The sequence below is a fragment of the Pristiophorus japonicus genome, chromosome 7, assembly GCF_044704955.1.
Source record: "Pristiophorus japonicus isolate sPriJap1 chromosome 7, sPriJap1.hap1, whole genome shotgun sequence".
In the NCBI taxonomy this organism is placed as follows: domain Eukaryota; kingdom Metazoa; phylum Chordata; class Chondrichthyes; family Pristiophoridae; genus Pristiophorus; species Pristiophorus japonicus.
The window spans coordinates 74,104,787-74,132,165 of NC_091983.1; the positions used below are offsets into that span (position 1 = coordinate 74,104,787).

A 27,379-nucleotide genomic window follows, 5' to 3' on the forward strand; every position below is an offset into this window, starting at 1 on the left:
GTATACAGTACAAGGAAGCTATGAAGCTTCGATGGAATAAAAATCGGGTAGATTCAACAATAGGTGGCACATCAGCTCTGTCAGATTACCACCCAGGCAGTAGAGACAACAATTTACCCTTCCCTATTTCTAAAAGTTTCCAAGGAGCTGTGCAAACAATGGACTGTTAAATAGTCAGCACATTTGTTTAAATTATAAATTACTGGTTGTGCTTTATGTTACCTAGCATATGCTTTTGCTTCCACAATTTTATTTGTAAGGAAACCTGGACAGTAGTTTAACCTGTAAAAAGCAGTCTAGAATTATGAATATTTTGTCTTCTGAATTAACAAGAGGTGTAGTGGACATCCTATGTGTTAATCAGTAAGCAACTTATCATGATTATGGCTAATTGTCAGACCTGTGCCATGCTAACTCAGTGTAACACACAGTAACTGGTAATGAAGGTAATTTTAACCTAACCCATGCAGGTTGAAGTTAACAAAAGTAAACCAACAATCAAAGTGATTCTGTCAGTTTCCCGTCAGGCAAGCAGGTTAAATTGACCCTGATGGGTTATCATCAGATTTGTGAGCAAACCGTTCACACAGAAAAAGGTGTTGGAAAATTTCAAATTATAGTATTTCATTAAGTCCATTCATTAAAGAACCTACAATTCCCCATCACAGCATTGAGCTGTTGCTTAAATAATTCCATGGGTTTTGATCCTTATCTGGAAGTTCATTCTGCATGTTGATCACTATGTGAAGAACTTATTGACATCAGTCCTGCATTTCGGATTTACCTTTTTCATATCATTTATTTCGTTCTGTGGCACATTTTTCTTAGTCATAGAAACATAGAAAATAGGTGCAGGAGTAGGCCATTCGGCCCTTCTAGCCTGCACCGCCATTCAATGAGTTCATGGCTGAACATGCAACTTCAGTACCCCATTCCTGCTTTCTCGCCATACCCCTTGATCCCCCTAGTAGTAAGGACTTCATCTAACTCCTTTTTGAATATAGTCACCTCCTCTTCGGGCTGAAAAGGCAAGCATCTCTAGTCTTTCCTCAGAATTCAGTTATCTCACTCGAGGGATTAATTTCACGATTCTTCTCTGCACCCCTCCAAGGTTTGAATGTCTCCCTTGTGACTCAGTGACCAGAACTGGACGCAATACTACAGTTTGAGCTGGTCTTCCTTGGACTTGTATTCTACTGTGCTTTCTGCACTAAACAAAACACCAGAATGAAAATTTTTCAAAACTAATGCTTCAGAATTTTACTGGGTTTGACTCTAGTTTGGGATTTTGACTTTCAGGATGGGGATGGGGCAAGGTGGGATACTGTATGGGTTGGCATTATTCAAGATTTAACTAAATTCAGAATGATAATGATATTGGACTCATTAGTTAATACAATAATTTATTAAAGTCTTATCTAAGAATATGCTTGGCAAACTATATTTGTATTACAGGTTGAGCATCCGAAATCCGGAGTTCCTAAATTCGGAATGTTCCTGAATCCTGACAATGGGCCGATCTGTGGCGGGGCCGTCCGGAATCCGGAAAATGTTCCGAAATTTGGACACCCTGCCAAACCGAATACTGCTGCGAGCCGGGCCCAGGGAAATTCCCCAAAACAAAAACTCACAAAACACTCAAAAATCAAAAAACAACTCCAACCGGCCTCTTCTTGCAGGTCTTCAGACCCACAGGCACCGCTGCTCCTGGGTCCGCAACGCAGGTCCCCACCCGGGCGTCTTCCCTCGGCCAGAACACGGGCGCACCAAAACTCCAAAGCATGGCGACCGTGGCACCCCCACCCTTGCACGCCGGCAGTCTGCCAAAAATCGCTGGCGCAAGACCCCGGCAAAACTCTGCAAACGGCACTTCCCAAATGGCACAACAAAACAGCTGTCCAGTACCAACACACCAGGTCCAAATGAAACCTTTCGATTTGGGGAAATTAGGAATTGGAGGTCCAAGATTTAGATGCAATTCCAATCTTGCTTTGTGAATTTTGTTTTGCAAACTGTGGATGGTTATTGCAGAAAAGTAATAGACTGTCCAATCAGTTTCAGCAAGGCAAAACAATACAATAATCAGACCAGCTTCAAGCAGATACAGGAGACTCTGGATTAACAAAAACACAAGAGAGGGAGAGCAGCAAAGGACTGTAGAAAGACCCTCCGAAGGACTACAGAAAGACATTCCGAAATCCGGAAATACCCAAACTTTGGCTCGGGCGTTTCCGGATTCGGGACGTTCCGAAATCCGGAAATATCCGAAATCTAGCATGGACTCGGTCCCGAGGTTTCCAGCTTTTGGATGCTCTGCCTGTATAATGCAAGCAGTAAACCATAGTTCACAATATTAGATTAGAAACAGCAAAACAATGTTAAATGTTATACATTTATTCCATATTACTATAAATTATAAATTAAATAACTGGAACTAAGCACTTCAATTTTTAAAATGCATTTAGCTAATTAAGTTACTACCATGCTTTAGTAAATTGCAATATTTTAAAATAACTTTACAGTAAACATGAAGGGTTTTCTGAAGCATTTTATTTTCTCTTAAACTAAATATTTGTACCATTGTTGGACGGTTGAACCATGTGATCTAATTTCTTCCCTCAGAATTAAGATTAATTAAGATTCTGGTCTTCGAGGCAGTAGTGAAGTGCTTGCAAACTCCACCACACTAACTTCAATGACCATTCTCCCAAAAACTAATGTAAAGACAGGCATCCCACCAAGTTTTACTTTCCAAGTTTGACTTTAACCCGGGCGGGTTGGGTTAAAATGACCCCCCATACCTTTCAATGCAGTACGGCACTGAGTTAACATAGCTCAGGTCTTTATTAATAACACAAAGAAGGATTGCACAGAATAAAATTAGATCAAGATCAGTTGCTTAGACTTGGAAGAAGATGAACAGTCTGAAACTTGAAAATAATTAAAAATCAATTCACAGCTATTAAAAAACTTACTCTCAGTAGTTATCATAACTAAATTGCATTGATTATTCCACTGCCTGTGTACAAGTGAAATTGATCATCTTATAGTGCAATATTCCAACCCAGCTTTATGCTGTTATTGGTCATTTAGACAGAAATTAATTGGTATGCTCAATGACCTGATCAGGTCAGGGAGGTCTGTTCCATATGGCCTATTGTTTTAATAAAGTGATTTCACAACTTCTATAAGTGTCGGGATATCCCTGTCCTCAAGGGTTCCTCTGCTTTGTCTCACTTTACAGCAAGAGAAAATACTCACAAATTCCACAGCTCAGCAGGCTATGAATATAAATAAAATGGAAGCAGGAAGAGAGAAAAAGTAACACATCAGACTGACTTAGACATACATCACAATCTCTTCCCTACCTCATTTAAAAAAAAAATGTTCATAGGATGTGGGCATCGCTGGCAAGGCCAGCATTTATTGCCCATCCCTAATTGCCCTTGAGAAGATGGTGGTGAGCCACCTTCTTGAACCGCTGCAGTCCGTGTGGTGAAGGTGCTGTTGGGGAGGGAGTTCCAGGATTTTGACCCGGCGATGATGATGGAATGGCGGTATGCTTCCAAATCAGGATGGTGTGTGACTTGGAGGGGAACATGGAGGTAGTGTTGTTTCCATGTGCTTGCTGCCTTTGAACTTCTAGGTGGTAGAGGTTGCGGGTTTGGGAGGTGCTGTCGAAGAAGCATTGGGGAATTGCTGCAGTGCATCTTGTAGATGGTAGACAATGCAGCCAGGGTACGCCGGTGGTGGAGGGTGTGAATGTTTAAGGTGGTGGATGGGGTGCCAATCAAGCGGGCTCCTTTGTCCTGGATGATGTCGAGCTTCTTGAGTGTTATTGAATCTGCACTCATCCAGGCAAGTGGAAAGTACTCCATTACACTCCTGACTAGTGCCTTGTAGATGGTGGAAAGGCTTTGGGGAGTCAGGAGGTGAGATACTCTCTGCAGAATACCCAGCCTCTGACCTGCTCTTGTTGCCACAGTATTTATTGGCTGGTCCAGTTAAGCTTCTGGTCAATGGTGATCCCTAGGATGTTGATGGTAGGGGATTCGGCGATGGTAATGCCATTGAATGTTAAGGGCGGTAGTTAGACTCTTGCTTGTTGGAGATATCATTGCCTGGCACTTGTGTGGCGTGATCGTTACTTGCCACTTATCAGCCCAAGCCTGAATGTTGCCCAGGTCTTGCTGTATGCGGGCATGGACTTCTCCATTATCTGAGGAGTTGAGAATGGAACTGAACACTGTGCAATCATGAGCGAACATCCCCACTTCTGATCTTATGATGGAAGGAAGGTCATTGATGAAGCAACTGAAGGTGGTTGGTGCTAGGACACTATCCTGAGGAACTCCTGCAGTGATGTCCTGGGGCTGTGATGATTGACCTCCAACCACCACAACGATCTTCCTTTGTGCTAGGTATTCCCCTTAATTCCCATTGACTTTAGTTTTACTAGGGCTCCTTGATGCCACACTCGGTCAAAATGCTGCTTTGATGTTAAGGGCAATCATAGAAACATAGAAAATAAGTGCAGGAGTAGGCCATTTGGCCCTTCGAGCCTGCAGCACCATTCATTAAGATCATGGCTGATCATTCCCTCAGTACTCCTTTCCTGCTTTCTCTCCATACACCTTGATCCCCTTAGCCGTAAGGGCCATATCTAACTCCCTCTTGAATATATCCAATGAACTGGCATCAACAACTCTCTGCAGCAGGGAATTCCACAGGTTAACAACTCTCTGAGTGAAGAAGTTTCTCCTCATCTCAGTGCTAAATGGCCTACCCCTTATCCTAAGACTGTGTCCCCTGGTTCTGGACTTCCCCAATATCGGGAACATTCTACCCGCATCTAACCTGTCCAGTCCCATCAGAATCTTATATGTTTCTATGAGATCCCCTCTCATCCTTCTAAACTCCAATGTATAAAAGCCCAGTTGATCCAGTCTCTCCTCATATGTCAGTCCTGCCATCCCGGGAATCAGTCTGGTAAACCTTCGCTGCACTCACTCAATAGCAAGAACGTCCTTCCTCAGATTAGGAAACCATAACTGAACACAATATTCATCACCAAGGCCCTGTACAGCTGCAGTAAGACCTCCCTGCTCCTATACTCAAATCCACTTGCTATGAAGGCCAACATACCATTTGCCTTCTTCACCGCCTGCGGTACCTGTATGCCAACTTTCAATGACTGATGAACCATAAGAACATAAGAATTAGGAACAGGAGTAGGCCATCTAGCCCCTCGAGCCTGTTCCGCCATTCAATAAGATCATGGCTGATCTGGCCGTGGACTCAGCTCCACTTACCCGCCCGCCCCATGACGCCCAGGTCTCATTGCACCTCCCCTTTTCCTAATCTGCCGCCATTCAGATAATATTCTGTCTTTGTGTTTTTGCCCCCAAAGTGGATAACCTCACATTTATCCACATTATACTGCATCTGCCATATATTTGCCCCCTCACCTAACCTGTCCAAGTCACCCTGCAGCCTCCTAGCATCCCCCTCACAGCTCACACCGCCACCCAGTTTAGTGTCATCTGCAAACTTGGAGGTATTACACTCAATTCCTTCATCCAAATCATTGATGTATATTATAAAGAACTGGGGTCCCAGCATTGAGCCCTGCAGCACTCATTGCCTGCCATTCTGAAAAGGACCCGTTTATCCCGACTCTCTGCTTCCTGTCTGCCAACCAGTTCTCTATCCATGTCAGTATATTACCCCTAATACCATGTGCTTTGATTTTTCACACCAATTTCTTGTGTGGGACCTTGTCAAAAGCGTTTTGAAAGTCCAAATACACCACATCCACTGGTTCCCCCTTGTCCACTCTACTGGTTACATCCTCAAAAAATTCCAGAAGATTTGTCAAGCATGATTTCCCCTTCATAAATCCATGCTGACTTGGACCAACCCTATCACTGCTTTCCAAATGCAGTGCTATTTCATCCTTAATAATTGATTCCAACATTTTCCCCACAATTGATGTCAGGCTAACTGGTCTATAATTACCCACTTTCTCTCTCCCTCCCTTTTTAAAAAGTACTGTTGCATTAGCTACCCTCCAGTTCATAGGAACAGATCCAGAGTTGATAGACTGTTTGAAAATGATCACCAATGCATCCACTATTTCTAGGGCCACTTCCTTAAGTACTCTGGGATGCAGACTATCAGGCCCCGGGGATTTATCGGCCTTCAATCCCATCAATTTCCCTAACACAATTTCCTGTCTAATAAGGATATCCTTCAGTTCCTCCTTCTCACTAGACCCTCGATCCCCTAGTACTTCCGGAAGGCTATTTGTGTCTTCCTTCGTGAAGATAGAACCAAAGTATTTGTTCAATTGGTCTGCCATTTCTTTGTTCCCCATTATAAATTCACCTGAATCTGACTGCAAGGGAACTACGTTTGTCTTCACTAATCTTTTTCTCTTCACATATCTATAGAAGCTTTTGAAGTCAGTTTTTATGTTTCTGGCAAGCTTCTTCTCGTACTCTATTTTCCCCCTCTTAATTAAACCCTTTGTCCTCTTCTGCTGAATTCTAAATTTCTCCCAGTCCTCAGGTTTGTTGCTTTTTCTGGCCAATTTATATGCCTCTTCCTCAGATTTAACACTATCCTTAATTTCCCTTGTTAGCCATGGTTGAGCCACCTTCCCCGTTTTATTTTTACTCCAGACAGGGATGTAGAATTGCTGAAGTTCATCCATTTGATCTTTAAATGTTTGCCATTGCCTATCCACCATCAATCCTTTAAGTATCATTTGCCAGTCTATTCTAGCCAATTCACGCCTCAAACCATCAAAGTTACCTTTCCTTAAGTTCAGGACCCTAGTTTCTGAATTAACTGTGTCACTCTCCATCTTAATAAAGAATTCTACCATGTTATGGTCACTCTTCCCCAAGGGGCCTCGCACAACAAGATTGCTAATTAGTCCTTTCTCATTACACGTCACCGAGTCTAGGGTGGCCAGCTCCCTAATTGGTTCCTCGGCATATTGGTCTAGAAAACCATCCCTAATACACTCCAGGAAATCCTCCTCCACCACATTGCTACCAGTTTGGTTAGCCCAATCAATATGTAGATTAAAGTCACCCATGATAACTGCTGTACCTTTATTGCATGTAATATGTCCTTACTATACAGTATAAATGCACACGAGGCCCATACTTGAGAGAAGGTCACTCTGTGACCAGTTATCTTTATTACCAAGATCACAAGAGGCTGAAGGTGGGTGGAGCTTCCCCTTTTATACCGGAGAGTCCAGGTTAGGAGTGTCTCCCACAAGTTCGCCCCCTGTGGTCAATGTTCTCAAGGTGTACAACTTAGGTCAGCTTATACATGGGTTACAATGATAGTTGAATACATGACAGCATGCATCCCTAATTTCTTGTTTGATGCTGTCCCTAACCTCACTCTCATCTTACCTCCAGAAGTCAGCTCTTTTGTCCATATTTGGACCAAGGCTGTAATGAGGTCTGGAGTCGAGTGGTCCTGGCAGAACCTAAACAGGACATCAGTGAGCAGGATATTGGTGAGTAAATGCTGCTTGATAACACCTTCCATCACTTTGCTGATGATGGAGAGCAGATGGGATGGTAATTGACCAGATTGGATTTGTCCTGCTTTTTGTGGACAGGACATACCTGGGCAGTTTTCCACAGTGTCGGTAGATGCCAGTGTTATAGCTATACTGGAACAGCTTGGCTAGAGGCATGGTTAGTTCTGGAGCACAAGTCTTCAGCACAACAGCTGGGAGGTTGTCTGGGCCCATAGCCTTTGCTGTATCCAGTGCTTTCAGCCATTTCTTGATATCACGTGGAGTGAATCGAATTGGCTGAAGACTGGCTTCTGTGATGATGGGGACGATAGGAGGAGGCTAATATGGATCATCCACTCGGCACTTCTGGCTGAAGATGGTTGTAAACACTTTAGCCTTTTCTTTTGCACTCACGTGCTGGGCTCCGCCATCATTGAGGATGGGGATACTCATGGAGCCCCCTCCTCCAGTTAGTTGTTTAATGGCCCACCACCATCACAATTGGATGTGGTAGGACTACAGAGCTTTAATCTGATCTGTTGGTTGTGGGATCGCTTAGCCTTGTCTATAGCATGCTGCTTCCGCTGTTTAGCATGCATGTAGTCCTGTGTTGCAGCTTCCCTAGGTTGGCACCACATTTTCAGGTATGCCGGGTGCTGCTCCTGGCATGCTCTCCTACACTCTTCATTGAACTAGGGTTGGTCTCCAGGCTTGATGGTAATGGTAGAGTGAGGAATATTCCAGGCCATGAGGTTACAGATTGTGGTGGAGTATAATTCTGCTGATGCTGATGGCCCACAGCGCCTCAAGGATGCCAGTTTTGAGCTGCAAGATCTGTTCTGAATCTATCCCATTTAGCACGGTTGTGGTGCCACACAACACGATGGATGGTGTCCTCCTTGTGAAGACGGGACTTCATCTCCATAATGACTGTGCGGTGGTCGCTGCTACCAATGCTATCATGGACAGATGCATATGCGACAGATCGATTGGTGAGGACGAGGTCAAGTCGGTTTTTCCCTCGTATTGGTTCGTTCACCAGCTGCTGCAGGCTCAGTCTGGCAGATATGTCCTTCAGGGCTCGGCCAGCTCGGTCAATCATGGTGCTACCGAGCCACTCTTGATGATGGACATTGAAGTCCCCCACCCAGAATACATTCTGTGTCCTTGCTACTCTCAGTGCATCTTCCAAGTGGTGTTCAACATGGAGGAGTACTGATTCATCAGCTGATGGAGCGCAGTGGGTGGTAATCAGCAGGAGGTTTCCTTGCCCATGCTTGACCTGAAGCCATGAGACTTCATGGTGTCCGGAGTCAATGTTGAGGACTCCCAGGGCCACTCCCAGGGCCACTCCCTCCCGAGTGCATAGCACTGTCCCGCCACACCTTGACATACCAGGGGGGTGGTTATGGAGGAGTCTGGAACATTGGCTGAAAGGTATGATTCTGTACTATGACTATGTCAGGCTGTTGCTTGACTAGACTGTGGGACAGCTCTCCCAATTTTGGCACAAGTTCCCACCAGATGTTGGTGAGAAGGACTTTGCAGGGTCAATTGGGCTGTGTGTGCTGTTGTCGTGTCCGTAGCCAGTGCCGGATGGTCCGTCTGGTTTTTTTCTTATTAATGTTTTTCTTAGTGATTGTGTACAACTCAGTGGCTTGCTACACCATTTCAGGGGGTAGTTAAGAATCAACCACATTGCTGTGCGTCTGGAGTCACATACAGACCAGACCTCAAGGACATTAGTGAACCAGATAGGTTTTTACGACAATCCGGTAATTTAATGGTCACCATTACCGACACTAGCTTTTTATTCCAGATTTTTTAATTAATTAAGTGAAATTAAATTGGCCAGTTGCCATGGTGGGATTTGAACTCCTGTCTCTGGATCATTTGTCCTGGCATCTGGACTACTAGTCCAATGCTGTTACCACTATGCTACCGTTCCTAATGTCATGTGGGAGAACTATCACAAAAAAACAAGACTTGAATTTATATAATGTCTTTCATGACCTCAGGATATCCCAAGGCGCTTTATAGCCAATTAATTACTTTTGAAGTATAGTCACAGTATAATGTAGGAAATAAGGCAGCCAATTTACACACAGCAAGCTCCCACAAATCGCAATGAGGTAATGACCAGATAGTCTGTTTTTTAGTGACGTTGGTTGATGTATAAATAATGACCAGGACACCAGGACAAACTCCCCTGCTTTTCTTCAAAATAGTGCCATGGGATCTTTTACAAATATCAGAGAGCAGATGAGGCCTCAGTTTAACATCTCATCTTAAAGATGGTACCTCCAACAGTGCAGCACTCCCGCAGTATGCACTGGAGTGTCAGCCTAGATTATAAGCTCAAGTCTGTGGAGTGAGATTTAAATTCTGACTCAGATGTGAGAATGCTACCAACTGAACCACGACTGACAAATACTAGGAGAGGGCTTATCAGGGAAGCTAGGGATGGGTAATAAATGTGTCCTTGCCAGCATTGCCCACATCCAGAAATCAAATAAAAAAATTCCACAAGTATATTCAGATAGCAAATGCCTTACATACAAGTGGAGTCAAATACACAAGGACATTTCAGCCACAAAATTGAAATTCAAGCTAATTTCATTGACATTGTTTAACTTTGAATGCATTAGAAAGTACTTATCTAGGTTCTTCAATTGCCCAGCACCAAAATAACTGACCAGTAAGAAGGATAATTCCTTCACTATGTTACACTTATTGGGCCCAAATTTGGCCCTCCCGTTTTTTCGGTGCATTCACGTGAGATGCGCCGACTTCCTACGCTCAAAACGGCGCCGAAAAGATATCCCCGTATTCTCCCTGCTCTGATGACTGTCCTTGTGCTTGGTGTGGCATGGCAATTACAGTGGGGGCGGAGCTAGAGCCGCACGGCTGAAAGAGTGCCAGCAGGGGGGCGGAGCTAGGGCCCAGCACATGTAAGAGTGCTGGCAGTGTTGCACATGCGCATTGGAGCGTTCGCACATGCGCAGTAGAGAATAACATTGGCAATCGGCCATTTTTAATGGGAAAGGAAGCTAATTGATTTTTGGTGCCTGAAGGAGTGCTGTGAGGAGTACTGTGGAAGAAATCAGCTGCTGGTTCCAGAAGGAATGCTGCATAGGTGAAAATCATTGCTGCATGCAAAACAAGGACTGTGTGTTTTGAAAAATCACTGAGTGTCAATTCAATACAGCAATTCAACAACGTGCATCAAGAACGAAGAATTTCTTGCCTGATGAAGTGGAGATACTAGTTAATGTCATTGAGAACAGATGGCAGGAGCTGAATACCAGCAACAGAGGTCGCACAAAAGTGCCAATGAAATGAAGAAATGCTGGAACCAAGTTGCAGAAAACCACGAGATCTGGGAGCCAGTGTAAAAAGAAATGGGCCAGGACTTTGGTCAAGCAGTTAGTGTAAGTAATATTTTCACTTATTCAATGTAATTGCAATTGTAAATGTGACCAGCTGTATATGTCCCAGAAAGACATCCTCTCTAAAAAGTTGCATTTGCAGAAGAAATTGTCCCACAACAAAAGGGAAAGAACTCGAACAGGAGGAGGCCCGTCTTATCTGCACCCACTGACACCCTTGGAAGAGAGGGTCGCTGCTTTGATGGGTCGTACCTGGAGAAAAACAATCAGTACTGCACAAGCTGGGCCCACACGTGAGGGAGAGGATAAGTCTTGAAAATTCATTGTGGCCCTTCAAATCAACCTGCTGCCTGGCCTGCTACGTGTGAGCCTACTCATACCACCCATCCTGCCCCCTCCTGTGCTGCTAACCATTTGACTGTCCTGTTATATCTTGCAGAACCTGATGCCAATCCTGAAGATCCAGAAGAAGATTCAGATGCGTACGAGCCTAATCCTGCAGAACATGGTGGGGGGGGGGGGGGGGGGGAAACGGTGAGCATTGAGATGTATGAATGGGACACTGTTGAAATGAATGTGGTTGAGGCCATGTTAACGGACTTCGCATTGCCAAACACTTCCATGAGTTCTGATGCGACATACTTTGGTTTCAGCCCGTCCCCATAAATGTATAGTGCTTTAAGTTTTGATGTGACATTCCATGGTTTCCCAAGTTCCAAGGTTGCGGGTCCCAGTGCTGGTGGGATGCAGCATTGAATATTCAGAGCCCCATGGTCCCAGCTTGCGGGTCCCAGTGCTGGTGGGATACAGCATGGAAGACCCAGGGCCCCATGGTCCCTGCGCTGGTAGGATGTAGCATGAAACACCCAGAGCCCCATGGTCCCTGCGCTGGTAGGTTGTAGCATGGAACACCCAGGGCCCCATGGTCCCAGTGCTGGTGGGATGCAGCATGGAACACCCAGGGCCCCACAGTCCCAGCCTGCGCCTCCCACTGGAGGGGGTGCCGCGAGGCAGACCCAGGGTGAAGGGAAGAAGAAATCGACCACACTCTCCTGAGATGCAGGATGCAACAGATGTGGTTCAGATGATGGCATTGGGTGGGGAGAGTAATGACCTTACCCAATCACTCGTGCACACCATCACTGGGGTGGGTGATGAGGTAGTGGGACTGTCAGGAGAAATAACAGTAATGGCATGGGAAATGGGAACGATTTCCGGGAACATTAGTGAGGGAATAGTGTCCCTGAGGGAGGGAATGTCAGAGGCAGTGGGAACGACAGCACAGGCCATCAGGGAGGGAATGTGTGAGGTAGCTGTTGCAATAAGGGAACACAGCCAGGCCAATCAACTGCCACTCCCACTGCAATCCCCGCACCAGCCTCTGAAGAGACCCAAGCCGGACCCACCCCACCTGCATCACCCCCCCAAACTCCCACCTCCATGGATGAGAGATGGGTGCAGCCTTTCTTTACTGCTGTTGTTGTTGTTGATGTTACTGTTGTAACTGTTTTCAAATTGAAAGTTTTTTGTAAGTTATGTAACTTTACAACTTTATAAGTGATCTTAATGTTTTTAAGTGATCTTAAAGATCATATTAAAGTAAAGTTTGATACAAGAATTATTTTATTACACTAAAGTGAAGTTCATTGTAAACTTTTCAATAAAACATATTTTACATTAAAACTGAATCATGTTCCATTAACACAACACAACATTTAGGAACAACTGCAAAAAATAAACATGTCCATGTGGAATAGTTGTCGCTGAGCCCTCAGGCATCAGTAAAGCGTTCATGGATGAGCTGCTGGCACAAGGCTTGAGCAATTGTTAAAGGAGCACAATGGCCCGGCCTCCTCCGATGTCGTGCTCCGGCCTCAGGCACTTGCATGGTCTCCTGATCCTCGTCATCATCATCCTTCACCACCTCCTCCTGCTCTTCACCTGCATCTTCCAAATCATTATCATCAGCCACTCTCATCGCAGGTGGGTCGTCTTCTTCCACTATCAGCTGCTGCTGCCTCATGATGGCTAAGTTATGCAGCATGCAGCACACAACAGTGAACTGACCGACAATCTCAGGGGAATATTGCAAGTAGTCTCCGGAATGGTCCAGGCATCGGAAACGCTGTTTCAAGATGCCAATGGTCCTCTCTATGATGCTGTGTGTCGTAATGTGCGACATGTTGTATTAATGGTCAGCTTCCGTCCGGGTTACACATTGGGGCGTCATGAGCCAGGTGGCCAGGCCGTACCCTTTGTTCCCCAGTAGCCAGCTCTGTTCTTGTCAGATATAACACTGTCGCGTAGGATGAGCGCATCATGGGTGCTGCCAGGGCATCTTGCATCGACTGACACGATGCGATGCATGTCATCACACACGAGCTGCACATTAATGGAGTGGAAGCCTTTTCTATTCCTGAACAGCTCGGCATCCTCTACAGGTGCTCGCAATGTGCTGTGGGTGCAATCAATGCAACCCTGTACCTTTGGGAAGCCAGCAATCCTTGAGAACCCCACAGCCCTGTCATAGATTGCTTGGGTGGTCATTGGGAACTTGATAAAGTCATTCCTCCACGCATACAGTGCAGCCGTGATCTAGCAAATGGAGACATGTATTCCATGTTGAGAGATGGTGCACACATCTCCAGTTGTAGCTTGAAACGATCCCGAGGCATAGAACGAAAGTGCAGCTGTAACTTTCACTTCAGCAGACAAGGCAGTCCACCTGCCGCTTTTCGGCTGTAAGTCAGGTCTCAGCAACTCACAGATCTCACGGACAACTTCTCTGTGGAAACGCCACCTTCTGACACAATCTGCCTCACTCAGGTCCAGCTACGCCTGACTCGAAATTGCCGATGTGGGTAAGGCCTTCTGCCCAGCAGCCTATGGGCTCTGATGTTCCTGATGTGATGAGCTCTAATCAATTGTCTCCTATGTAGCACAATGATGCCGAACGCTCGCAAAAGGCATGGCATTGATATTGCTGCATCCATTAAAGTTAAAGTTAAACTTTCAAAGGTGGTCAAAGAAGGTGAAAAATGGCTGCAAAGCCGGCAGCACAGCAGTGTTCTCCCTCCCCCATCCCAAGATATGTATATGGAGCACACCCAAAGGTCTTTTGTTCTCTCCCCACTCCCCCCTTCAGTCATGTGACTTCTCTCTCTCTTCTCATCCATCCACCTACCCTCTACCCAGCCTGTTGCAGCCTGGTTCATTCCTGCAGCCTGTGTGTTCTGCCGAGCCCAGCCCCCTGTCCGTTGATTCCTGCAGTCTCTGTGTTCTGCAAGTCCAACCTGCTGTGTGTTATGCGAGCCTGTGGCCAGTTCCTTGTGCTTTCTCTCCCGCCTGGACTTCCCACCCGCGCCTATCCCTGGCCGAGTGGCCTCTCACACCAGCCGTCCCCGCTGACTTATCGGGCCGAGTTATGAAGGTAGGACTTGTTTTATTTTTTATTTATTATTGATGGTTTTTATGCTTCTTGAATGTTGTTGTGAAGGTGGTTAGTGCTGTGCAAGGTCCTCTCCGCTTCCCTTCCCCCGCTACCTCTGGCTACCTGCGCTGATTTTCTTAACTCTCTGCAAGGGTTTTCTGTGTGACCACAAGTGGCCACATACGCTAGCCTAAGTTAGTTTGGAGCAACTGTTAACTGTCCAGAGTGGCTTAAATGGCCAAAATGGGCGTAGGTGGCTGGTAACACCCCCTTTTGAAAAAAATTAAACTAAACTTAAAAAATCCTAACTAACTCACTTACACTGGCGCAAATTGAATGTGCAAAATGGGGATTTTTAAGATACTCCAGAAAAATCAAATTGCTCCAAAAAAAAACAGAGCAACTCCTGAGAAATTTTGGGCCCATAGAAACTTCAAATCCATTTCATATTTGTGCAGCAGTGAAAAAAATTGGAGAAACACCTTTTCGTCTCAAGTGTCAAATGTCACACAATGAAATGCACTTTAATTTGAAAGCAAAACCATTCACCATTTTCTTTTTTACTCTTTGGAGTAGGCTTTTATACTTGTTGACCCCAAAATTCTGAGGGTGTTGGCGGGGAAGGTGTGGAGGAAGCACTTAAAAGTACAGCAGGCAGGATTTAAAGTTGTACTGCTCTTAAAACAGAACCAACATGTCGCAATTTGAAGGCATTAACCAAAAAAGGAACAAGTAAAAAAACAGCCTGAAACTTCTTAGAGAATGATTTAAATAATATGATGAAATTACGGAGTGGTTGAAAAGTGGGAGTGGATGACGAAAGACCTGCCAATACAGCAACCAGGACCATGTGAAAGGAAGTGATACACAGGTAATGACTGGCAGTCCCGAACCTCTTTCAACAGGACTCCCTAGTGCTTGTCAAGCTTTAATGACTCCACAAGGTCAGCAAAGTTTAAGTGTTATGGTGGCAAGCTGTCATTCATGTATCATTTGTACATTTCAGACACTAGACCTATATTAACCCTAAAAGTGCATTTTCAAATCTAAAGGCATCACCCTTTGATCTGAAGCGACACCTGTGCATGATCATCTTCAATTAAATAGATACAGAATTTAGGTTGGAACTTAAATGGGTGTAACACTGGTGTATCCTCTTTATGTCTGAAATTCTGACCAGTTCCCCTCCTCCTCCCAGATGCCGTACAAAATTACTGGAATTTCGGAACCATTGTATTTTAACTTTAAGTGCCATTGTCATCAAATACCAATTTTTAACCAATGATAGTTTGGTTCTGATTTTTCATAGATTCCTGACTTTAGGACAAAGACGCTGGAGAAACCAACTTTGCTTTATTTGGAGGCAGTGAAATGACTCTGCATACGAACACTTAATGCATTCCTATGACATTCCATTTTAACAAAGGCTTCTGTTAGCCGTAGCTTCAACCCATTTAAAATAAATAGGGTTAATGTCTTCATTAAAATGGTTGATAATGGAACTTGACATAAAAATATTAAGCAATGTACATTAATATTTGTACAGTTGTGGCCTGGAATTTCCTTTAACGGCACAAAGGATGTGTTAAGCAGAAGACTACACCGATCTTCCGGTTGGCGAGTTACGTCGAAATTTCCTTAGAATCTCACTCACATATGCCAGAATGTAAAAGCCATCTTAAAACAACCAGAAATCAGCGCAAACAATTGGGGCCCGAGTTGTTACTAACTGTATGCAATATGAAAATGTGAACCAGTGGACATTGCAGGATAATATTTTCAAACATATCTCACCTTAGAAGCTGTTGTTGTGGAAGGAACAGAGCTGGCCATTAAACTCGTCATCATCTCATTGCTTGCTGTCGTGCAGACAGGTGTGACTGGAGTTAGGAGACGGGAGGGAACAATTGGCAGTGGCAACAGACCAGGTCTGTTAGCGATGCTGTTACTGTTGGCAATGCCACTGCTGCAGGTGGTATTATTTACATTGTTACAGCCGCTGCTTCGTTCTCGCCAGTCCCACCCGATGCGATAATCTCTCTCATACCGGCTGTGATGCCGTGACATCTCCAAAGTACACTCTTCTTTTCAAAGGAGCTCAACGAGACCTGGAATTTAATATAGGTACATATTAATAGTCAGTAGTATACTTAACATTAAAAAAAATCTTTTGTTTGCAAATTAGACTGCAGTTTATACAGCTTGTCAATGTATAAGTGGTAAAGCCAAAACAACCAAACCATATTACATTTCTTGCTAACACTGCATTGCATAGAAAACCATCTTATTCCAAAAACTATTCATTTTAGTGTTACTCTATTTCAAGTTTACAGGAGTTTTAATGTGACACTACTGTGTAATTAATGCAAATTATCAGATTTTTCACCTCGTTGAGTAAATACAAAAGAAATAAAGCACCTTTATGAGCAACTTTCTTGAATAATTCTACCAACGTTGCATATTATAAACAATATATTAGCTAAATTAAAATAAGGAATTTATTTCAGTGATGGTGTTATTAGATACAAATAACCCGTATTAACCCTTTATAGCACAAACCACTACTGATGAGCTACAGCAAATGAACAAATTATTTTATCTGAATTCATCGTCTAAACAGTACACTGTAATACACAGCGTCTATCATTTTTAATATGCTCTTGAGGCATTTATTTATATATTAGTTATCAAGAGCTTCACACCGATTAAAAATAGCCATTATAAGCCAACCAATAAAAAAGATTAAATGAATTAACAAATGAGACCAAATGGCAGGGATAAAACAGATAACTGGTTGGTAAGTAACTGTTAATGGAAATAGAATCGTTTAAATAACTCAAGTGAAAAAGCGTATCTGCCTAATATAAAAATAATCACATCAATATTCATTTTTTTCTTGGATCACATACTGTTCCCCAGCTGAGAAATCAGGCCAGCTCCCAGCTTTAGTCAACATCACTATGACTTAGCGGCTAAAGACTACTGAGGAGTAGCCTGGACTGACTTGGCTGTTAATGTGTTGCTTTGCTGTAATAAATGTAATTTATCTCACTCTATCATGTCCAGTGTTCCATATAAACCTGAACAAATGAGTAAAAGGCTCCTGAAAGATGGGACTCAGTGCACCACCACACTTGAAATTTAATTTGAAATATTTTAAGTCAATGTAGCTATAGTGCTTTAGTTGTACAGCTTGTTGAAAATATACTGCGAGTTTATAAACCATAATGTACATTTATGAAAGGCCTTTTTAAAGTTAATCAAAAATAGTAGAGGAAAACCTCAAAAAACACACAAACTACATTAGATATAAATGTAAATTTGGGTGGGCTTCTCCTCACCTAAGTAAATCTCCAATATCCATACGAGCCTCCTCAGTTGGGAGGGTAGAAGATGTAGATTATAAATATGGTCCATATTTCTCCTAAGGAAAGCCACCTTACTTGAGAAGAGTAACAATTTTCTTTTGCACAAAAACACAATTTTTGTACAGATGTTCTACATGAGGATTCATTCCAAGGATGGGAACCCAACTTCTTTTTTGGCTCTTTCTCCTTTCTTGTGTCTTCACAGAAGACCCGAGAGGGTAGACAGAAGGGTGGAGCTGCTCCTAAACCTTCCATAATGAAGCCAAAAGTCTGCTTTCTAGAAGATGGAAGAGAGCAGCCAACATAACTGTCCCTCCAATTATTTCTAACTCTATTAGGAAGAACTTGGAATATAAGATCATAAGAAATAGGAGCAGGAGTAGGCCATTTGGCTCCTCGCGCCTGCTCTGCCATTCATTGAGATAATGGCTGATCTTCTAACTCAACTCCACTTGCCTGCACTATCCCCATATCCCTTGATTCCCTTAATATCCAAAAACCTATCGATCTCCGTCTTGAATATACTCAACGACTGAGCTTCCACAGCCCTCTGAAGTAGAAAATTCCAAAGATCCACAACCCTCTGAGTGAAGAAATTTTTCCTCATCTCAGTCCTAAACGGTTGACCCCTTATTCTGAGACAGTGACCCTTGGTTCTAGACTCCCCAGGTAGGGGAAACATGCTCCCTGAATCTACCCTGTCAAGCCCAGTAAGAATTTTGTATGTTTCAATGAGATCTAAATGCTAGACTAGACATATATGCTCTACTCAACCTCTCCTCATACGACAAGCCCCCCATCCCAGGAAGCAGTCTGATGAACCTTTGTTGCATTTTCTCTATGGCAAGTATATCCTTCCTTAGGTAAGGAGACCAAAACTGTACACAATACAACAGGTGTGGTCTCCCATGGCCCTATATAATTGCCTTTACTCTTTTACTCAAATCCTCTTGTAATAAAGGCCAACATACCAGTTGCTCTCTTAATTTCTTGCTATATTTGCATATTAACTTTCAGTAATTCGTGTACAAGGACACCTAAGTCCCTCTGAACAACAACATTTCCCAATCTCTCACCATTTAAAAAATACTCTGCTTTTCTATTTTTCTTACCAAAGTGGATAACTTCACATTTCTCCACATTATGGGCTCAAGTTTTGGCATGAGTTGCTCCTATTTTTTTGGAGCAACTAGTTTAGAATGGAGCATCTTAGAAATTGCAATTCTCGACATTTAGTTTGCCCCAGTTCTAGTGAGTTAGAATAGTTTCATTTTAGAACAGTTTTTTTTTCAAAAGGGGGCGTGTCCAGCCACTTACGCCTGTTTTGCAAGTTTAGGCAGCGAAAACTTACTCCAAACTAACTTAGAATGGAGTAAGTGTAGATTTTTGTTCGCTTAGAAAAACCTTGCCTACACTGAGAAAATCAGACGTAGGGAATGAGAGATGTGGGGGGGGTGGGGGGGAAGGGAAGTTTACAAGCATTAAACACATCACTTTTACAAATAAAGAGGCATCATCAATAATAAATGATAAATAAATCAATAACTCAATCACTATAATGTTTTGAAAACGATTACACCATCCCACACCATAACTATTTTTTGATGTAGTAAATTTGCTAATTAACTGTTGACATGCCTAATCACAACCGACTATCTCAGCCAGTTCCTCCGAACATACGTCTTGGATTACAAGCTTACTGCTTCATACATTGCTAAGTCAGACGTGCTTCAGAACTGTTCGTCCTTTAACATATTGATTGCTTTTACAGAATCCTAGGTAAACTAATACAAATCTACACGCAACAGATAGGTGGAGATAAAAGCTGCATAAAGTACTTTAAAACATCCAGTATCACAGGATCTTTACACCCTCAAGTGATTTTTGTATAGTTTATCAAATTATTTGAAGCTGTCTGCACAACAATATATTTTTAGCTTTGTCATTGTAAACCCCCAAATGGCTGAGCCACTGTGAGAAAGCTCATTGTAATTGTTTCTTCAAAAATTAATGCAAAAACACACAACTCCATAGGGTGAGGGAGAACAGACACATGTTTAGGAACAAGCCCATCCCTTTTTAAATAATCTCAACCCCAGAAACCCAGCTTTTCCCCATACCCTGCAATCATTTTCTCTCCAGAAACTTCCCTTAAACTCATTTATTCCAGACTTTATGTTCTTTATAGTACTCCCGGCTGAACGCGGCAGGCACTGTTTCCGCCGGTCACGGCGGAGAGCCCATTCAGCCAGGGCTAGGGATGGTGTGCTTTGGGACCCTCCCACACAGCCTGCACAGATTCGGGGGCGAGGAGCTACTACACATGCGCGCGCACTCCAGCGCGCATGTGCAGAGGTCCCGGCACTGTTTTCAGCGCTGGGACCTGGCTCTGCCCCCCCCACCCCTTGTGCTGCGCTACACCGAGGGCCTTCATCATTCCAGCTGCGGGGAGAATAGCAAGGTAACTTTTAGGCGCGGTTTTTGTTCAAAAAGTCGGCGCAGCTCACGGAGGTGTGCCATTCTAAGCATGAGGGCAAACTTGGGTCCAATATTCCATTTGCCATGTTCTTGCCCATTCATTTAGCCTGTCTATAGTCCCTGGAAGACTCTTTGCATCCTCCTCACAACTTACATTCCCACCTAGCTTTGTGTCATCAGCAAACTTGGATATATTGCATTTGGTCCCCTCATCCAAATCATTGATATAGATTGTGAATAGCTGAGGCCGAAGCATCGATCCTTGCAGTAGCCCATTAGTTACAGCCCGCCAACCTGAAAATGACCCATTTATTCCTACTTTCTCTTTTCTGTCCGTCAACCAATCCTCAATCCATACTAGTATATTTCCCCAATCCCATGAGCCCTAATTTTGTTTAATAACTTCTTGTGTGGCACCTTATCGAATGTCTTCTGAAAATCCAAATACATTACATCTGCTGGTTCCCCTTTATCTATTCTGTTAGTTACAACCTCAAAAAACTCTCAACAGATTTGTCAAACATGATTTCCTTTTCATAAATCCGTGTTGACTCTGCCCAATCATATTATGATTTGCTAAGAGCCCTGTAACCGCATCCCTAATAATAGATTCGAGCATTTTCCCTGCTACTGATGTCAGGCTGTAGTTCTCCGTTTTCTCTCTCCCTCCTTTCTTAAATAGTGTGGTTACATTTGCTATCTAGAATCTATGGAATTTTGGAAGATGACAACCAATGCATGCACTACTTCTATAGCTACCTCTTTCAAAACCCTAGGATGTAGGCCATCAGGTCGAGGGGATTTATCGGCTTTCCGTCCCATTCATTTCTCCAGTACCATTTTTTTACTAATACTCATTCTGTTCCTCATTCCCGCTAGAACCTTGGTTCTCCACTATTTTCGGCAAGTTATTTGTATCTTTTTCCGTGAAGACAGACACAAAGTATTTGTTTATTTTCTCTGCCATTTCCTTGTTCCCCATTATAATTTTTCCTGTTTCAGCCTGTATGGAACCCACATTTACTTTAGCTAAACTTTTCCTTTTTACATACCTAAAGAAGCTATTACAGTCTGTTTTATGTCTCTCGCTAGTTTACTCTCATATTCTATTTTCCCTCTCTTTATCAATTTCTTGGTCCTCCTTTGCTGAATTCTAAAATCCTCCCAATCCTCAGGCGTATTACTCTTTTTGGTAACATTATAAGCCTCTTCCTTTGATCTAATACTATTTAACTTCTCTTGTTAGCCTCGGTTGAACCACTTTTCCTGATGGGTTTTTGTGCCTTAAAGGAATGTATATTTGTTGTAAATTATGTATTAATTCTTTAAATGCTTGCCATTGCTTGACTACCGTCATATCTTTTAATGTCGTTTCCCAATCTACCTTAGTAACCCACCCCTCATACTGACGTAATTTTTGCTTTGTTTAGATTTAAGACTCTAGTTTTGGATTTAACCAAATCACTTTCAAACTCAATATAAAATTCCATCATATTATGGTCTCCACTGAGTGACCTCCACACAATGAACACAACAGTGATTAGGAATTCAATGTATGGTGGAAATAAGAGACAAAACTGATTCTATGGCACGGAATAACAAGCTAAAACACACAAAAGTATACAGTGTGTATAATTAAATATGATGCAAGTACAGCTTTGTGCAGATATCACATTCAACTATTGGTATGTTGGTGCACAATATAATGTGAAGTTTCTGTACCATAGTCACCTTCGTTCTCCACATAAATTAGCCCTGGCAGTACATCCTCAAAAGCCAGCAGCAATGGTGCAATACCTTTGGAGCTACCAGCAAATAGCTGAACAAACATTAATGATCCCTTACCCTGAAGGTGTGCAATCAGGGTGTGAACTGGCCTGCTATGAGTCACCTTTTCTTGTTCAAGCCCAGGCAGTGTAGCATCCCCTTCCTCTGTTTATAGTGGGTTCTTTATCAGAGAACATTTTTCAGAGTTTTAGCAGACATTGAGCATTTAACCACATTTTATGCTTCATTTTCAATGCTAGTGAGGTCTGTCATAGCTGTACTACTGTGATTTGTGGTTTAACTAAACATATTTTAAAACATAACTGGCAAATATAGTGTTAATAAAACTGTTGGAGTCTACCTCCACATGGATAGATTTGTCACCATCAGAACTCGATTAGGCTCTGCTACAATAAGCCCTTTACCATAATGAATCACCCTCTCCAGCAGCATAACAATGCTCATTTGATGACACACCATCAGCCGGTTTCTTTAAAGGGAACATGACCAATTTTATTTTGACATTTATGCTATCAGTGTTCTATAGCATTTAGATGCTGAAAACACTGGCAAACACTGCACCCAATGGGTGGAAGAGACCACCCCAGAAGATCAACGCAAACTGGTTGCACACTTCACAGTAGGGCACAAGCAGGGATGTTGTCCGGAGGACCTGGCTACAGTGGCGCAAACCTTTCAATTACCTTAGTAGATCATGAAACATTACTGCAAAGCCACACTCAACCTTATCCTGCTGTGCCTCTCATCACATCACTCTGCCTTCCCTACCCTACTCCTGCACATCCTTGCTCATACCAATGTACCTTGCACCTCCACCCATCCCCCTCTCTCTATTTACATTATCACTTCCCCATCTCACTCACCATCCCTCACACTCACCCTCATCCTTGTCCAATCATACCAACTAACATCACACAAGGGTAGGCACTTGGGTGTTTTATCTAATGTTTATGCAAAGTCAAACACTGAAACCTTTATTTTCAACACTGCATTCTTGTACAGATCTGTGTGCACCTTTGGAAGTGGCTTATTGAGTTGCAGTGAATGGTGAGACATAACGCTACCCCCCGCAATGGTCATGAGTGTGAAAGGAATGGCTTGAGCATTGTAGGGATGCGTTATGGTGTTCGTGTGAGGTGGTGCCAACCTGGTGCATCATGTAGTAGCCAGGGTGTACAATGTCAAGTGAAGTAAATCTGGCCACGGTGAGGCCATCACTGGCCTCCCGGGCAGCAATGTGGTCGTGTGCTGGTGTCCTCTGTCCTGTGCAGACAGTTGATTGCGGAGGTTGGTATTGTTGTTGGGGCTGCTGGTGTGCCTGGCAATGCTGGTGTTCGGGCTGACTGTGGTGGGATTCTGAGGACCAAGGTGAGAGAGCATAAAGTGCACCGATGCTGATGGAATAAGTAGCAGGTGACGTAGAGATGACAGAAGCGATCAGTCAACGGTGGGAGAGGTAATGAGGTCAGACTGGATGGAGACTTGTGTAAAGACTTGCAGCATTTTGAATCTGAAGTGGAAATGCCGTTTAGAGAAGCTAGTTGGTAAGGGACCATTTCTCAATCAGCTGGGAGCTTTGACATGACATTTGAAGCTATCAACTCATCAGCTGAAAGAATGGTTAGTGACCTCCCACATCTTCACAGATGAGGTCTAGGCACAGTGGGAAACCGATGGGTACACTGTCAAATTCAAAAATCTTGGAAAAAAGCATTGTTAAGTGGCTGTAAACAATTCACTAATGATCTTAATTGCCTCCCCCGCAGCTGCGTGTCAGGGCTGCTCAGCATTGGCAGACCCAACATTTGGGAAAGATGCATGGCAGCGGGTTGACAGCGTGATCCCAACCCGCTGGGGAATACACTTTCCCACCCGAACCTCCACCGAACTTACCTGCTGACCCCCCATAAAATTAACCCCATTGTGTCACATATAACAACAGGGCCACATTTGCAAGTGGTAATCTGCGCGCCATACACTTTGATGACTGGTGGCAGTTTCATCATCTGTTGGTGAGATTCTCACTGAAGATAAACAGATTTTCAAGAGCCAATAAAATTTGGTTCCCTACTGTGATATCTTCACAGAGCACAGCACACACAGCTCCTAACATGGCAGGCAATTCTCTCGGAAGCCTCCGGAAATCTGCCTGGTTATGTTTATTATTAACTCTGCACTTGCAGTACACAATACGTCCACATCCACAGTGTGGCGCTACAAACATTACAAGCTTACAGACATTACACTTCTCCCTCCTTAATGAAGAAGTTATTATAACAAACATCATACATAACTTTCATGTTTATACACAACACAGGATATAAACTTATTTTTTTTCCATATTTACAAATTTAACTTCACCACATGTTTTCTGTTTCGAAGAGGATACCTTCGCTCTCGAACAGAACCTTCCAAACATGGTGTTGAATCTAAACTCATTCAAGGCTCATCCTGAGGAATGTTTTCCTCCATGGAATTTCTTTGATTTTCATTTGAACTCACTCTCACTTCAGGCTCTTTGTTTTTCCGACCCGGACTCAGACTTTCATTCTGATTCTCTCCTGGATTTGTTTCCAGTACATTGGATTTAGGATTTGCTACTGGTGTATCAAAACTATCTGATGAGTCAGAAATAATTGAATCATTCCCACGTTCAACTCCTTCCATGTCTGTAGGTAAAATATCAATATGAACAAACCTAACCTGTCCATTATCAAACATCTTTACCAAATATGTACGAGGACCACATATCTTCACCACTCTTCCTGGTAACCACTTTAACCATTTATAGTGATGGTTCTTCACTCTCACCTTCTGGTTTAATTTCACACTTCTCTCTTTTACTCTACCTCTATCATGATTCTCTTTCTGTCTTAATTGTGTCTCTTCTACGGACTGTGCCAAATTTGGTTTTAACAACGAGAATCTAGTTCATGGCTGTCGTTTGAGAAAAAACTCTGCTGGTGTTCTACCAAGTAGTTGTATGAGGAGTATTTCGATATGTAATCAAAAAATTAGCCAATTTGTGATCCAATGACAACTGTCGTTTCCTTGGATTTGAATCTAACATTATGAGGGCACGTTTTACAATTTGTACAGTACGCTCTGCTGCACCATTCGAAGCAGGATGGTATGGTGGAACCTTGGTATGTTTCACACCATTTTTGCTCGTGAATTGTGCTAATTCTTCTGAACGAAATTGTGGTCCATTATCCGAAACAATCTCTTCAGGGAGGCCAAATGAAGTAAATCATTTTCGTAAAATGTCCAATGTTTTACTTGTTGTTATTTTCCACATTGGAAACACCTCAACCCACTTCGAATGGCTATCAATCACAATGAACAATTGTTGTCCTTCTAACTCAGCAAAATCAATATGTAACCTTGGGAGGCCATTTCCATGGCTGTAATGGTACTGTTGATGGTTGCTTGCTTACCGATTGACATGTCGTACACTGACTCACGATGTACTCTATATCTTTATCAAGAACTGGCCACCATAAATAACTGCGTGCAAAACTCTTGGTCAAGCACATTCCCAGGTGCTGGTCATGGAGGTCTCCTAATAATTTGGACCTGAATTTACTTGGTATAACAACTCTTGCACCCCACATGATACAATCTTTATTGACTGATAATTCATTCCTACGAATGAAGAATGGATGTGTATCTTTGTCTGTTACCTGGTTTGGCCATCCATTTGCAATATACTCATATACCTTTGACATCACTGGGTCACGTTTGGTTGCTCGACCAATCTCTTCAACTGTGACTGGCAGTTCATCAATGTATGAAAAATAAAACACTTCTTCCCTATTGGGTGTAACTTGTGATGGGGAAGACAATCTAGACATTGCATCAGCATTACTGTGATCAGCTGATCGTCTGTATTCAATATCATATGTATATGCTGACAAAATCAAAGCCCATCTCTGCATTCGGGCTGCAGCTAATGTTGGAACTGGGGACTTTGGATGGAGGATTGCTGTTAGGGGCTTATGGTCCGTAACGATGGTAAACTTATGACCATACAAGTATTTGTGAAACTTTTTGACCCCAAAAATTAATGCCAAAGCTTCCCTTTCAATTTGCACATGATTACTCTCACTAACACTGAGAGTGCTTGAAGCAAAAGCAATTGGTCTCTCCTCCCCACTACTTAATACATGAGAGATTACTGCCCCAACTCCATATAGAGAGGCATCACATGCTAGCTTAATCTCCTTAGATATGTCATTGTGAACTAACATAGTGCTCTCTACCAATTTGCTTTTACAATCCTTGAATGCTGTATCGCATTCTTTTGACCACTTCCAATGGACCTGTTTTTTCAAAAGTTCATTCACTGGATGTAATACTGTAGCCAAATTTGGTAGGAACTTCCCATAATAGTTCAAAAGACCCAAGAATGAACGAAGTTCAGTGACATTCTTGGGAGTGGGTGCATTTCTAATTACATCCAATTTTTCCATGGTTGGATGTAAACCATCTTTGTCTACTCTGTACCCTAAGTACTCCACTGAGCTTTTAAATAACTCACACTTATGAACAGACACTCGTACTCTGTGCTCCTCTAGCTGTTTGAGGATTTCATTCAATGTTATTATGAATTTGCCCATTTGGTGCTGAAATTAGTATGTCATCCAAAATAACATACTATCCCTTCAATACCTTGCAAAATCTGGTTCGTCACCCCTTGGAATATGGCAGGGACGGAAGACACTCCAAATGGTAGCCTATTAAATTGATATAGGCCTAGATGAGTATTTATAATCAAACATGACTTAGACTCCTCATCTAGTTCAAGCTATAAGTCGGCATTCGTAAGATCCAGTTTTGAGAAGATCTGACCACCTGTCAGTGTTGTGAACAAATCTTCTATATACGGCAATGTATTGGGGACATTACCCTCTAGCACCTGGTTTACGGTTACTTTATAATCACCACACAATCTTACCTTACCATCAGACTTAGGTACAACAACAATGGGTGTAGCCCAATTACATCGATCTATCTTACAAATAATGGTCTCAGTCTCTAGTCTTTTGATTTCTTGCTCAACTTTCTCTTCGAGTGCATATGGTACAGAACGTGGCTTGTAGTAAACCGATCTAACATCCTTTTGTACCCTGACACTCGCCTTGAAGCCTTGGATCGGACTGCCCGTTTCGCAGAACACCTTCGTATACTTCTTGATAACCTCATCCGTTGATGAAAATCTCGCTTCCACACAGAAAATCTTACTCCAATCCAGCTTCAGTGAGCTCAACCAATTTCTTCCTAGTAAGGCAGACTTGTCTCCTTTCACTACTATTAGAGGCAAGTTCTAAAATTGATCTTTATATTTCACCGGTACGGTGATACGACCTTTCACAGGAAT

The 27,379-nt window shown here is 43.0% G+C and overlaps 1 protein-coding gene across 1 annotated transcript in view; it reads right to left on the minus strand.

The window, feature by feature from the left end:
• LOC139266790 (kelch-like protein 29) overlaps positions 1-16,432 on the minus strand; it is a 494,463-nt gene extending 478,031 nt beyond the window's left edge. The window contains exon 1 of the mRNA XM_070884383.1: positions 16,160-16,432. Coding sequence (XP_070740484.1) covers positions 16,160-16,432 — 273 coding nt within the window. The remainder of the gene's footprint in view (positions 1-16,159) is intronic.
• Positions 16,433-27,379: the final 10,947 nt, after the last annotated feature.